Source organism: Protopterus annectens, chromosome 9.part0, assembly GCF_019279795.1.
Source record: "Protopterus annectens isolate FY-2018-M chromosome 9.part0, PAN1.0, whole genome shotgun sequence".
NCBI lineage: Eukaryota > Metazoa > Chordata > Ceratodontiformes > Protopteridae > Protopterus > Protopterus annectens.
In genome coordinates, this window is record NC_056743.1 from 882,421,058 (window position 1) to 882,436,636 (window position 15,579).

General features: G+C 39.5%; 1 protein-coding gene across 1 annotated transcript in view; it reads right to left on the reverse strand.

The window, feature by feature from the left end:
- LOC122810604 (zinc finger E-box-binding homeobox 2-like) overlaps nt 1-15,579 on the reverse strand; it is a 603,498-nt gene that overhangs the window by 42,458 nt on the left and 545,461 nt on the right. The window contains exons 7-8 of the mRNA XM_044082179.1: nt 4,934-5,316; nt 4,077-4,784 (exon numbers count right to left, since the gene is read on the reverse strand). Of these exons, the coding sequence (XP_043938114.1) occupies nt 4,077-4,784; nt 4,934-5,316 (1,091 nt within the window). The remainder of the gene's footprint in view (nt 1-4,076; nt 4,785-4,933; nt 5,317-15,579) is intronic.

The following is a 15,579-nucleotide window of genomic DNA, read 5'->3' on the forward strand; positions in this document are numbered from 1 at the left end:
GACTAATCATATGACATCAGGTCAAGGAAAAACAAAGAGAGTCAAAGGAGCTCATTTATAAGTGGAAACAACTCTCCACCAGGTCCTGGAGGAGTTCTTGGATGGGGGAAGGTGGGAGGGTCGTAAGAATGAAGGGCGAGATGTATAACAAACATGGAATGTTATGGTGAGTACTTAACTTCTTTATGTTATATTGTCCTATCTCGCCTTCATTCTTACTGGATGGGACAGCATCCCTAGCACCTTTTCCCTGGGTGGCTAACAGGAGTACACCTTTGAGCACAGTGGAACCAAAGAAAGCCCTGTCCCTGGAGGTCAAATCAACTTTGTAATGAGCAATAAACGTATGAGGATTTGCCCATGTAGCAGCAGCACAAATACTGTCCACTGACATTCTGGCCTGGAAAGCAGAGGATGTTGCTAATGCTCTGCTTGAGTGACCTCTGATTCTGAATGGCAAATTTCTATTATTGGAGGTGTATATAAAAGTGATACAATTTGAAAGTGTGAATTTAGAAACTGGCATGCCCTATTTTGCTTTAGAGAAAGATCTGAACAATTGGTCTGATTTCCTGAAATCTTTAGTTCTATGCAGATAGAATATGAGCTGTCTATGCACATCCAATTGGTGGAGTTTATACTCTGCCTTGTTGCTATGAATGAGAAAAAACACTGGAAGCTGAAGAGATTGATTTAGACTGGATTGAGAACAAGCCTTAGGTACAAAGGACGGATTCATTCGTAGCATTACCCTATCCTTATGGAAAATAAAATATGGTGGTTTGATTGATAGTGCTTGCAACTCTGTGAGTCTTCTTGCAGATGTTATACTACTAGAAGGATAGTCTTCCAAGAAAGAAATTTAAGGTCGCAAGATGAGGAGGGCTCGAATGTTGTCAATGTTAGATGAGACAGGACAAAATTTAAATCCCAATGAGAGAGCAGTTTTTAAAGGAGGTCTCAATAAAGAAGTGCCTTTTAAAAATGCTTTACGTAATCTCTGTGACATTAGGTTAGTATATTCACCAATGTGAAAATTTGAGATTGCCGCCAGTTGGACTCTAATTGTAGCTGCAGCCGAGCCTTGCTGGAAGAGTTTTGTAAGAAATTCTAAAATCGAGCGAATTGGAGCAGAAAAGGGGTCAATGTTTCTGATTTGTGCCCAGTAGAAGAACCTATTCCATTTACTAGTATATAATTTTCTGGTAGAATCTTTATGAGAGGCTATCAATATGTGTTTGACTGCTGGAGTGAAGTCTTGAAGCCTGACTAAGTTTGGAAGTGGAGCAGCCATGCTGTCAAATTGAGGGTGTGGAGAGAATGATGACGTGTTCCTGACATATGAGTCAGAAGGTCTGGAACTGGGTCCAGAACCCACGGCTTCTCCTGCAGATGAGGCCAGAGGAAGGGGAACCAGATCTGATGAGGTCAATATGAGGCAATGAGAATCAGCCTGCTTCTCAAGGATTTTGCTTTCTGGATGACTTTGGGTATGAGGGAAAATGGGGGGAAGGCATAAAGAAGTCCCAAGGGCCAATTGTGAACAAGTGCATCTCTCGGTGTCTCCATCAGAGGGGGGATTAGGGCAAAGTAACTGCTGCATTTGGTATTCATAGGAGTGGCAAAAAGATTGCAGCAAGGTTGGCCCCATTTCCGGAAAATCTCTTCCGCTGTGCTCTGGTTTAGAGATCACTCGTGAGGCATTAATATTGCCCTGCTGAGTGTATCCGTTATCACATTGGATTTCTCCGGGATGTACATTGCTACTAGAAAGCGTTGGGAAGAGATTGCCCATTGCCCAGCTGTCAGAGCCTCTTGACAAAGTTTGTATGACCTGGTTCCTTATTGTTTATGTACCATACCACCGACGTATTGTATGACTGGATTGCAATTGTCCCTAGTGGAAGAGAGTCGTGGAGTGCCTGCAATGCTAGAAGCATTGCTCTCATCTCTAGAACATTGATGTGTAAATGGGCCTTGTGTTGTTGCCATATTCCTTGGACTGTCCTTCCCAGATAATCCCCCCCCCCCATCTGGGAAACATCTGTGGTCACTGTAGCAACAGGTTGTTTTGGTATAAAGGGCCTTCCGATGGTCATGTGATTGGACTGAGTCCACCACCATAGCTCTCTTGCATGACTCTGTTATTCTGATCAGATGGGATACAGGAAGTTCTTGTAGTGACCACTGAGAAAGCAGGAGCCATTGAAGGATTCTCATATGCATCCTGGCCAGAGGAACTAGAGTTATGGTTGAAGCCATGGTTTCTAGATGTTTCAGAACTACCTTTGCCTTTACTTTGTCCTTGGGAAGAAGGTGGACTATTTGCTGTCTGGGGTTAGAAATTCTGCCAGGTGGAAGACGTGCCATCATAGAAATGGTGTCTAGGTCTGTGCCCATGAAAGTAATATGTTGACAGAGTAACAAGGCAGATTTTTGCAAATTGACTGTTATGCCTAGTCGCGGAGAAATTTCCACTGTCGCATCCCTGGTTTGTCGAAGTACATGCTTGGTGCTGGCAGTTAGGAGCCAGTTGTCCAGATAAGGAACACTTGGAATCCAAGACGTCTCAAGTGAGCCGTTACTACTGTCAAGCATTTGGTGATCACTCTCGGGACTGTAGTGAGACCAAAGGGCAGAGCTCAGAACTGATAATGACTGGCTCCCAGCTGGAAGCGTAAATGGACTCCTTGATGCTCTGTCCATTTTTATGTGGTGGTATGCATCTTGGAGGTCTATTGAGCACATCCAATCATCTTTGGCTAAAAAAGGAACTATTGACTGCAGTTTCACCATTCAGAACTTGGACTTTTTGACAAATTCGTTTAGTTTGCTGAGATCCAATATGGGTCTCCAGTCCCCTGTTCTTTTTGGCACTAAAAAGAATCTGGAGTAAGTTTTGAATCCTGTTTGGTCTGTGGGGACTTTTTGGATGACTCTTTTGTCTACCAACTTTTGAATTTCTATAGTTGCTTGCTCCCTTAGACTGGGTGGAACATCTGGGATTGTTCTGATATGTGGGAGAGGATGGCAAAAGGAATGGAATAGCCTCTGGATATTATCCTTCGTACCCACTTGTCTTTTGTGATATTTTGTCAGGCTTCTAGGTACAAAGATAAATACCCCTCAACTGCCTCCAGAGTAGAGTAGTCAGGCCTCCTTTCAGGAGCGCTGGTAGGGACGTCCACGAAAGGAATCATGGTCACCTTGGTTTTGTGGACCCCCGCTGCCTCTAAGACTATGTCTACCATTGTTCCTTCCCCCTCTGCCCCTGGGGAAGGATTCACCTCATGCATCTTGGAAAGCTCCCTGGGATCTTTTGAACCACATTTTGCCACTATTCTGACCTTTAGGATAAGGCCTTGGAGGTATGGCAAAACGTACTCAAACAATAGAGACAGTTTTCCATTCCTGCTCGCATCTGGTGAGAGTGTCTTTAACTTTAGGTCCAAAAAGTGAGGAACCATCCAAAGGGGTGTTGGTAAAGGTAGACTTGAAAGGTTCCACAAAATTACACAAGTGAATCCAGGAGTGTTGCCTCAGGGAAACTCCTGAACCCGCTGCCCTACTTGATCCATCTGTTGCATATATCATCAGTCCCATGGAGGAGTCGACGATGGAATTTAAGATGTATAACTGGGAGGTGACCTTCTCTGGCACCCCCGCAGCCAAAGAACCTTGTAGAGTATCTCCTAACTCCTTCAGGAGATCTCTTTGTAGCCTTGTAAAGTGTGTAAGGTAGTTCAGTGATCTGAGTGTAAAAGTCACTGAGGAAAAGATATGCTTCCCGTATCTGTCCATTATTCTAAAATCTTTGTTCGGAGGAGGGACAGATGAGGATATCTCAGAAAGTTCCTTCTTGGTGGCTGCTGCCAACACCATAGCATCTACAGGTACACCTTTGGTAAGAAATTATTTTCCAGTGGGGGCTGACAAAAAAGTTGTTTGGCCTCCGAGGGACTGGTTCCATAGTGTCAGGTGACTCCCATGCCTTTCAAATGGCTAACTCCATTAGCTCATCAAAAGACAGAGACACCCAGGAGGTTGAAGGTTGAGATCCAAAAGCCTTAAGGTACAGCAACTCCATATCAGAAGGGGTGATTGTGTTCCAGCAGCCTCTCTGTTGTAGGATCTCAAGGATATCTGCAAAGATGATATCTTCAGAAAATGACCATGGGGACCCTTCCGACTCTTCGAGGTAAGTGTCTGAGGTAACGGACTCGTCAGGAGAGTCTATATGCATCCTCTTGTATGTTTTCTTCTGAGGGGGTTCCTCAGAAGGGTATTCTGGGGAGGTCTTGGAAGAGTGGGGTTCACCTAATGGGGGTCCCTGAGGCTCTGAATCTCTGCTGTCTGATGGATGTGGTGGTGCTGAGACAGTAGCCAGTGCTTTGGGGGGACGAATACCAGTATCCATGTGTAGAGCTGTAAGAGAGGACAGCACACTCCTCATCAGCTCGAAAACAGAACCCACTGACTCCAAGGACACCCCTGGTTCCGTGGAAACAGAGGAAACCCCCAGCTCCAGAAAGACCGGCTCCGAGCCTGATGTAGGAGCCGAACTCAACCAAGCTGAAGCACTGAGGAGTAGACTCAGAACCGAAGCAGCTCGGGTCCGAGCATCCTCCCCGGGGCCAACTGGAGAACTTCGTCTCCTAGACACCCCGGATGGCACAGAGAGTGTCGGAGCAGAGATCAGTTCCAGAATTTCCTGAAGGGGTCCCAGAACCAAAGGGTCTGCAGCAAGTGGCACTAGGCACTCTGGCTCCGAAGATCCAGCTTGGCTTGTAGGAGGAACAACAGTGGATGCAATAGTCTTAGACAGCTACAAAACCTGGTGGGTCAGAGCCGAGAACAATTTTGCCACATCAGCAACTTCAATAGTCTGCGCACCACCCTCCCCATGTCATCATCAGACAGGTGCCTAGAAGACCTGGAGGATAGGGTTGGTGAATGAGATCGCTCCAGAATGGGAGATCTCAAAGTATGGGAGACTGGTGGAAGTTCAATGGAATGGCTCAGAGTCACAGTTTCTTTCGGTTCCAAAGATCTTGGAGCCGAAGAACTAGGTTCATCAATAATAATTATCTCTGTCAGTTCTGAAGGCTGTGGAGCTGAGGAGGTCGATGCCTGTGAAATTTTTGTCAATTTTTCAGGTGGCTCATACTGAGCCAAAGAGACAGGAGATGGCCTTTTAGTTGGTTTGTCCTTTTTAGAAGAAGAGGACTTACTGGATGAAGAAGAAGAAGCACTCCACAGAGCTTCCTCAAAGTTCGGTTTCAAGAGTCCTTTGACAATCAGTTTATTTTTCCTCTCCTGCAAAACACGGGCACTAAAAGAGTGGCAGAATGTGCAAGTTTCCTGAAGATAGATTGCTCCTAAACAGTAAACACAAATGCTATGTTCATCAGTAATGGACATTTTTTGGGAGCACTTTTGACACTTCTTAAAGGCTTATGTTCCTTCTCCCTAGTTTCCTTAGACATGTTAGGGATAAAGAAATCCTACAACAACTATATAAACTGAGTAACGGCCATACAGAAAAACATGTCTAGAAAAATTATTAAGGCACTATAATTAAGACACACAGCACATCTAGTAAAACTAAAGGGGAATAGCTTTGCTCTATAACTAAAACAAGCACTAGGGCATCTAATTTAAATGGACCTAGTAAGCTACCAGAAAAGGGCACACAGAAAACACTACTACTAGCCCTCTAACTCAAACAGGCAGTTAGCTCTCTAACTTAAATGAGCTAATAAACTAACTAATTAACTAACTATTAAAGTAATACTCACACAATCTATCTAAGTAACAATTTAAGCACACCACTACAGCAAAAGGTGATGGGATACACAATACAAAAACTTAGCCATGGCCAAGAAGAGAACATCCGAACTCGTAAAGCAGCAAATGAGATCTGGGGAATTGCACCAATGCATGATGGGATACCTACTCTACCACGAGCAAAGTTAGAGACTTTGAGCTAGTGTATTCGGCTGAGAACGCATCCAGTAAGAATGAAGGAAAGATAGGACAACATAACATCAAATGCTAGGGCTGAGTTCATCTTACATTACTTTATCAGAATATATCGTCCCCCCCCCCACCCTAGACAGCATCACAAGATATTCTTCTTAACTGTTCTGAGCTGCATACAGCTGGCATTTACCTGAAATGTCTAAGCAAGTTCTTAGTCTCATCACAGACATGCCGATACACACACACACACACACACGCAACTCAAATACACATACATGCTGTCAACTAAACTCAGCCATTCTGATACTTACTTATATTTCCTGTATCTGTCTAATCTGCAGTTATCGCCATAAGGTCATGCTATACAGGGTTTGAACTTAAGGTTTTCCATATGTGAGCATATTCCATTTTTTTTAATTGCGGGTACTTAAAAAAAAAAAAAAAAAAAAAAAAAAAATACACATACACATCAACTGTTTGTTTTTGAAGATGTATTCTTCCTCTGCTCTTTTTTAAATCACAACTAGTAGTTTAAACACATCAACAGGTAGAAGAATTGTTTGTGGTGATGAAGGCTATGGGTTCTATTTCCTTCCCAGATAGGTGAGTTTATTTTTTTCTATTACTGTCATTGCAGTGTCCGCGGTGGTGGTGCTGCGGTAGCGTTGTCGCCTCACAGTAAGACGCTGTCCGGTTCAATTCTCAGCTAGAGCGTCTTCTGCATGGAGACATGCATGAATGGGCATGACTTCGTTGAAGGTTGTGCATCACGGCTGGTACCTCAGCACGTAAAAATCAACTACCAATCATTAGCGGACCGGAGTTCCGCTGTGATGACCCCTAACCGGGAAAAGCCGAAAGACACAACAACTGTCACTGCAGTGCAGCATACGGAGGGTACTGCACTCATAAGTGTGCCATCCTTGGATGGCATGTTAAACTAAAACCATATCTGCTTGAGTTGGTGGTAGCTCAGTTGAATGTAAAAAAATCCCAAGGCACATATTGAAAAGAGTAGGAGAAAGTTCTCCAGTGCCCTGGCCAATTCTCCCCTAGTCAGCCTGAATACCACCTATAGTTTTCCCTGAAAAGAAGCAATTGGCCTAGTGGGACTAATCCAATCAACAAAGTGTAAATAAATAAAAAATAAATAAAGCTGATGTTATTTTAACCAATGCCTGACTCCAGCCATCCTCCAAACATGAATCATGTAGATGTGTGTCCCTGTTACTTAAGTTTGCACAGGCAGAATTCAGGAGTGCAACGAGACTCAAAATTGTGCTTCGGACAGCTTCAGTATCAGAAAGGTTAAATATTATCTGGACTAGACAGATTCATGCCGATATACCAAACTTATTTACATTGAACACCATTTGGTAGAAAAAAATAACCCAAAACTACTTTTGTTGATGTCAGAACAAAAGATTTTTTTTGTACAGGAAAGTCCCCACACCCCCAATATTTATATGAAATCAGCTGGAAGATCATGCGACACTATGAAAAGTGCAATCTGAAATACCTTTGAAAGTGGTTTTCAGCTGTTTTTCTTCTAACTAATCACATAATCGCATTCAATATAAATGTTCAGTAGATCAACAGGTTCCAGAGTAGACCAACCTGGTGTTTCCACCAAAACATGGTAGATTTTGGAAAGCTGCCATCTATCACATTGTGTCACACGACATCCAAAAAAGTTAAACTGTATATGGACTGTTGAAATGATGATATAGAACATCCTTCAGAGTTTTGTGAAAAGCTGCCATGGTGGGGGGTTAATGAAGGGAGATGAAAGCAGTGCAAGAATGACATGAACTGCTCCTTTAGTACTGTGAATCTCTTTTGAAAGAGGGAAAAAGTACAATGTCATCTTAATGCAAAAACAAAGCAATGACAACAGGAACTAAAATGAGGCTGCTGTATCTGGTATGATATAGAGTACAGGTCAACAGGGAAACTTTTAATTCTTAATGTACAACCAAAATCATTCAGCTACAACAAAGGCACAACACACTTCTTTTCCAAACAGTAATAGTCCAATCTCTCCTAAACAGAAAAATCTAATTTTCAGAAAGTATAAAATAGTACAAGGTGAGGTGGGGGCATATGCATCTAGGAAGCCTATGTTCTCTGTACATAAAATGAAAGACATTTTCCTTGGGAAAAAATAACATGCTAGCATTAATCAAGCAAATTTTGGGCATTACAAATTAATTTACAAAGCACACAGTTTGAAATAAATATATAATTATATATATATATAGATGTATAATTGTGTATATATATATATATATATATATATATATATATATATATATATATATATATATATACACACACAACACACACACACACTTGTGTGTGTGTGTGTGTGTGTGTGTGTATATGTATCCATCTCTCTCTCTCTGTGTATGTGTGTGTATGTATATATATATATATATATATATATATATATATCAAACATATTGCTCTGTAGAAGTTCGTAGTAATAAAACCGAACAAAAGCACTCAGCAATCAGTTCCTGCCTCCAGTGTTGGTTTTAAATGGTCCAGTTTCAGTCAAGTGACTTTTCAGTCTTTTGAAAATTCAGTCTTATGGTCTCAGTCAAATGAGTTTCAGTCAAATGAGGTTTTTATCATATGCTAGGGATCCATATATGGAGATCAAGAAAGACCAAAGTTATCTGTCATGCAATTTGCTTGCTGGAGGATGTGCAGTGACCAGGGCCATCTAAAAATGTGGTACTCATTATGAGGTCTTATTAAAATGATATTTCTGTACATTTGACTGGGTTTTCACTGTGTTTATCACTGAGTACTGTTGCTCTTATTTTTTACAGGCACCTTGCAGGCTCTTCAGACTTAGCCTGGTACCAAGGATATGTTTCTGACTGTATCCCAAGCAACTGGAGTTAAGCTTCTAGCCCTGACACTGGAGGAGGGGAGGGGTTGCAGACATTCAGGAGCACACTCAGCAGTACTACCTTCCTGGTAGAGATTAGAAAGCTTACTGCTCATGCCTCAGGGGTTGGGCAGGGGATGTCTGGAGGGCCACACCCCTTGTAGAAGTAAGGGACATTCCATTGCACACTCCTCTCCTATGCCTCACCAGGTAGCACATTATGGATAGGGGACACTAAAAGCGAAAACCCTCAAGCCATATCTGATTGCTGTCTGAATGATTGCTCCCTCCCAGGCCAACCCTCACCGCAGTGATGGGTAACAAATAGCCATGGGGGGGGGGGGGGGTCAGATGACTGAAAAGCAGTGGGGACAGAGAGTGCTAACAAACGATGTTAATATGGTGGCACAGCAGTGCAATTGCTAGGATTGCTCCTCAAAGCACTTGGTTCTTCAGTTCACTTCCTGTCTGAGACCATTCTATTTGGAGTCAATGTGGTTCCTCTGTAGCCATATGGAATTTAGCCAAACTAGTTCTCTGCCACCACGTGTCTCCCCTAACTAGTTCTCTGCCTGACACCTACCAAGCACAGAGAGCTGGAATAGGTCTTGTTTCTTCATCAACCCAAATAGGATAAAGTAGGTATATATGAATGAATGAATGAATGAATGAATGAATGAATGAACTGGAGTTTATAGTCCCAGTCCACAAGGAAAGCACTAGCACAGACACTTACAGACCAATCATCATAAAAGCATACTGGCAAGAGAGAATCATCATGAAACTTATTCAAGCAGCCATGTAAAACCTCCTTTATGACAGTATGATTTGTCAAAGACAGATATTGTATGCTTAATATTGTAAATATTTTCAAAAGTGTTACTGCAATCCAGCATAAAGGTTTAGTTGTCAATAGCTTATCTCAGTCTGGCTAAAATATTCAACTGTTTAACATTTTATCTGAAGGCAGAATCATTCATAACCAGGAAAAATGTAACTTGGCATTTTAGACAGCCATTTATGTTAACTAGATATGTTGCACACAATTTTATACTTTTGGAATCTGATTTTCTTTACTGCAGTGATTCTCTTCCGTGGTATTTGTATACATGTCAATTTACTTACAATAAAATAGAAGTTCATATTTCACTGCAGAGAAATAAATTAGAAACCTGCATAAATTTTAAAGCAGCGTGTCCTACAATGAGATTAACGTGATGAAAAAGAAGAGATGTTGGTCTGAAGGGCGAGGGGGGTTATAGATGGTACAATGAGGGAATTATTTGCTGTTTTAATGATGCGCTATCACTTTGATATCTGCAACTGTGGTAATTCAGTTCAAAAGGAGGCATAGTTATTTTCCTGCATTCTGGATTTTGAGGTAATGCCATATATTAGATTTTCTAAACTGGCTGTCATATAAATGCGTGAGGAAAATGTCTGAAAGTCATACCAGTTCATACATTATCTTTACCCTGATAAACATAAGTTTAGAAAATCCATAGGTACCAACAGTTAAAAGAATATATATATTTTAAATACGGGTTTGCATTTTTTATCATAAGATATATATTGGTTTTGTACAAACATGTGAATGCCTTATGGCCAGCACTGTGGTTTTGAGGGATAAAGCCCTAACTATGGCTCATGTGACCTGTGTTTTGATTAGTGTCTCAGACATGTTGAGGTGCTGGCAGGGAGGGTCGAGGAATGCCAATCCTTAGGGGGCATTTTTCTAGGAATTCCCTGAGGGGAGACGTGTTCCATAGAAGGAAAGAGCCCTCTGATATAACAGGTAAACACTGAAGAGGTGGTATACCAAAGGGTAGGTCATAAAAAAATCCCCTGGTGGAAGGACTCAATGGCACAATCCCCCAGGAAACTCTTAGGGTTGTGTTGGCCCCAGTCTTAGAATGAGGCAGCAGCAGAGTGTGGTACATGTAGAAATGGTTGGTGCATTAGTATAGCCAGAAAAAATGAAGCAGTCAAGGAGCAAAAAAAAAAAATTGGCTAAATTTAGCTGCATAATGTATTTTACTGGTAAGTGTTCACAGATGCAAGAGTTGTAGTGATGTTAGTTCTGTATTAAAAAAACTGTTAATAATGTCATATAACATACTGAAATATTTATTTGGGTAATTTAAAGAATGATGTCATATAACATACTGACAGATTTATTTGGGTAATTTAAAGAATGATGTCATATAACATACTGACAGATTTATTTTGGTAATTTATAGAATGATGTCATATAAAATACTGACAGATTTATTTTGGTAATTTAAAGAATGATGTCATATAACATACTGACAGATTTATTTGGGGAATTTAAAGAATGATGTCATATAACATACTGACATATTTATTTGGGTAATTTAAAGAATGATGTCATAAAATACTGACAGATTTATTTGGGTAATTTAAAGAATGATGTCATATAACATACTGACAGATTTATTTGGGTAATTTAAAGAATGATGTCATATAACATACTGACAGATTTATTTGGGTAATTTAAAAAATGATGTCATATAACATACTGACAGATTTAGTTGGGAATTTAAAGAATGATGTCATATAACATACTGACAGATTTATTTGGGTAATTTAAAGAATGATGTCATATAACATACTGACACATTTATTTGGGTAATTTAAAGAATGATGTCATATAACATACTGACAGATTTATTTGGGTAATTTAAAGAATGATGTCATATAACATACTGACAGATTTATTTGGGTAATTTAAAGAATGATGTCATATAACATACTGACAGATTTATTTGGGTAATTTAAAGAATGATGTCAAATAACATACTGACAGATTTATTTGGGTAATTCAAAGAATGATGTCATATAACATACTGACAGATTTATTTGGGTAATTCAAAGAATGATGTCATATAACATACTGACAGATTTATTTGGGTAATTTAAAGAATGATGTCATATAACATACTGACAGATTTATTTGGGTAATTTAAAGAATGATGTCATATAACATACTAACAGATTTATTTTGGTAATTTAAAGATTAAATCTCAGTCTTTTCTCATGAAGTATCATGCTGCTTACACTACTGGTCCCCACTACTGAAGCCTATGAAGGCTGATATTTTATGATGGAGTTTTATTTTCTACATAGGTTATAGATACTAGTTTTATGGCCTGTATTAATTACCGATAATGTATAATAATGGTCAGGGGAGCAGAAAGATCCTAGATTTTTCAGTACAATATGTAGGATACTGCTTTCCCTCACTGAATTTTGCACTGTTTCAAAATGTTGCATATAGTCAATTAATATTTGGAAATATTTACTTGCTTAGCCAATCAATGTTAGAGTACTTAAAATCCCTCATAAGGACTCTTTTTTCATTAACTTTAAAGTTTTGGAGTTTAGTCTGCAAATCCTCATATTCTGGAAGGCACATAGACAATGTACAGTTGGTTTGTATAATACTGCATTTAGTACCAGTGATGTAAATTATTCTTTAAAATATTTTATAATTCCTGATATGATTTGTCAACTTTTGGGTTTTAAGTGTTCTTTTACAAAGATGAATACACTCTCACCTATCCTATCTGATCTTCAACAGTAAAAGGAACAATGTTGTAGAATGTATGTGGTGAATTTGGATCTTTAAACCATGTTTTCATTAACGGCAGTGATATCAACATGCTCTGAGCAGAATAAATTCTACCCCCCCCATTTCACTAGTTATACTTCTAGCAATCATTGAGACTCTATAGGCTCTATTCATCTCAGTTTTTTTTCATCTTTTCTCGTTCATTTCTTATTTCTCTATGCCTTAGAATGTGAAAAGGTGTAAAGAAGAAAAGAGACAATATGGTGAAGGAAAATTTCCTGTTCAGTTCTACTCTGGGGGGAAAAACATGAAGCCTCCCAGGGACAAAGCACTCTACCTGATCCCACATCTTAATCTAGGTCAGCAGGCACAAATCTGATGTGTATGACATCATGTCCTTATCCACTGACTGAAGACCAACAGGCCATTAAATGTAGGTAGGTATGAGAGATGATGGCAAATTTTGTTAAGCAGATGTGCTTTCCCATGCCAGGATATTCAATAATTCCACCATATCAAGTAATGTTGAATACCCTAGATGGAATGCCTTCTTAGAATGTTCATTCCAAACTGAACAATGTCCATGTCATATCTAGCCTTACTCCTTTATACCCCAGTTGAGATGTCCAGGCAGGTAGGTTAGTGTCACAAGTTGTTTACAAACTCATTTGAGGTATATGTTTCTCTTACTTACAATAGAATCACCCTTAAGATGTCTTAGGGACTCCCTGGTTGCAGTGTCTGCTTAATGGCTTTTGAGTCTGGGTTTTTCATTATTAACGCCAGATAATTTTGTGTTCTTCCCCGCAGCTGTGGCCTAGTGACTGTTTATATGCTTACCATAATAGTGGGATGTCTCTGAGCAATATGTTACCTGTATGAGAACAAGCCAAGTTTTTGGTTTTATTGAACTTAGATCTTCATGAGATATAGGTAAGGATTTTGTAGGTGAATTTTTTAGAACCGCTGCATACGTAGTGGTTGGTACATGTACATGCTCACAGTGTGTGGTTCATGAGAGTGTAGCCTCAGTATCCTGAATACATTGCATCTTTACATTTACATTTTTCAGTCTCACAAATATTTAAGGCCTTGTCAAAAAACAGTGTTTTTTTCCATGAGCATGCACATCCATATCTTTGAGGAAGATAGCATGGTCCTGTGTTGAGCTACACTATCAGTGTTTACTCTCTTTTGTGGTTTATTTTGGTACACAAGTTACCAGTAGTACATTTCAGGGTGGTAGCTTGTAGAGATGTAACTCTTATTTATTTTTTTATGTTTATTTTCTCAGTGACGACAGATTTCATAGCATTATTTTTTTTTACAGTTAAAATGTCAGCATTGCATTGACAAATGGTTAGGGTAAATACGTGACTATGTATGATGAAGTCAAAAGAGAAATTCCATTTGCTTTGAAAGTACAAAAAGCTGTTTTAGTGAGCTACACAGCCTAACTTTTCTCAAACTGTTCCCTGACATGATAAGAATACTTTGACTTCACTTTCAGGCAGTCTGCTGTATCTCTTTCCTTAATACACCAACTGTAAAAACCCCAACCCACATGATATACTGTACTCACAGTGCAAATATGTAACACTTGACACCTGAGCTTCTCCATTGATATGCTACTGAGAGATCTAAAGATTCTGTAGTGCTATTCTGTTTCCAGCCCTTCCTTACCTTGCAGTATGCCTTCCTATCACCTGATTAACTTGTGGCACCAGCAGATTCTTGCCACTGTTCATGAAGACAGCTAGACTACTTGCGTTTTCTGAGCTTGTTTTACTTTCTTTATATAGATGTATTTCTCAGCCACTATTTTAACAATGTCATTAGCTTTAATGTCATTGATTTCTAGGTTCCAATATTTAAAACAAAACTTCACCTTCTCCTACTGGTAAAAGTAAACCTTAAGTTGCTTTTATCCCTACAATACGGTTTCAGTATTTTGTAGATACAAGAAACCTGCTTGGACTTTATAAAACCTTCATTTTTTACCTTGGAATCAAAGGAAGGGAAACCCACCCACTTTTTTTAAGTTTAACTTCTCACACATTTTGCACAGTAATTTGTCTCTGCTTGCATGATATACCACAGACACAAAGAAATCAATAGTTTACTCTGTCAGGTACTGCTGACAGTCTTAGATGTGCAATTAATCCTGATGACGTCAACAGCTTAGCAGTTGCTATAAAAAGTTAACTGTGAAACTGTCTTCCATTGTTTTTATTGCAGAGGAGAGAAACCGTATCAGAGCACCTAATTGACAGAGTTACCAACTGTCTGTCTTCCTGCAGAGCAATCCTGATTTGAGCAGCTCTGTCCTGTGGTGTGTGTAGGGATGGGGACATGAAAAATGGTAAATGTGTTGGTACTTTGCAAAAACAAACTGTAACCTTTCTCAAAATTTCACAGAAGTCTTTGGTATGACATTTAAGTCATCTTAATATATAAATTAGTATGAACAACCACCTTTGCACATCACACAGTCTTTATTTTGATGAAGTTTCAGTAAGATTTTCCCACTTTCAGTGTCTGAAAGAGATTTCAAGCCTAATAGCTGACCACATATTTTGTATAGTGATCCACTTAAAAGTGGTATTTTCTATAATGTAACAGTTTTATAGAAAGTATTAGACTTACACACAGAAGTACTACTGCTAGATGCTCAAGGATTATGGTTTTGATGAAGTGGTCAGTATGCTGAAATATAAATCAAGGGATAGCAATGCAACAGAAGTGGAAAAATGTTGCGCATAAAGGCATGTGTACCTTTCCTAGCAGAAATTCAAGGAGAGATGGTTGTACTTTTCTTTTTTGACTGTGCTTGTAAAATTATTTTGAGTAAAATTAGCAAGCACATTTCTCAAACATTTAACATAATCAATAACAACAAAAAATCTTGCTTCTGCTACAAACACTAGTGAGTAATGAAACATGTCCTTTGAAGTGTTAGCTCTTGGTGTACAGTGCTAGCTTTGATACCTCAGGAAGACTGTCAGTGCTGATAACACAAAACTAAATAAGGACAACCCTTGCAAAAGCCTGGATTCTAGTTAATTTCTTTGTCTAGAGCTTTAAAATTGCTGAGAGAAATACATAT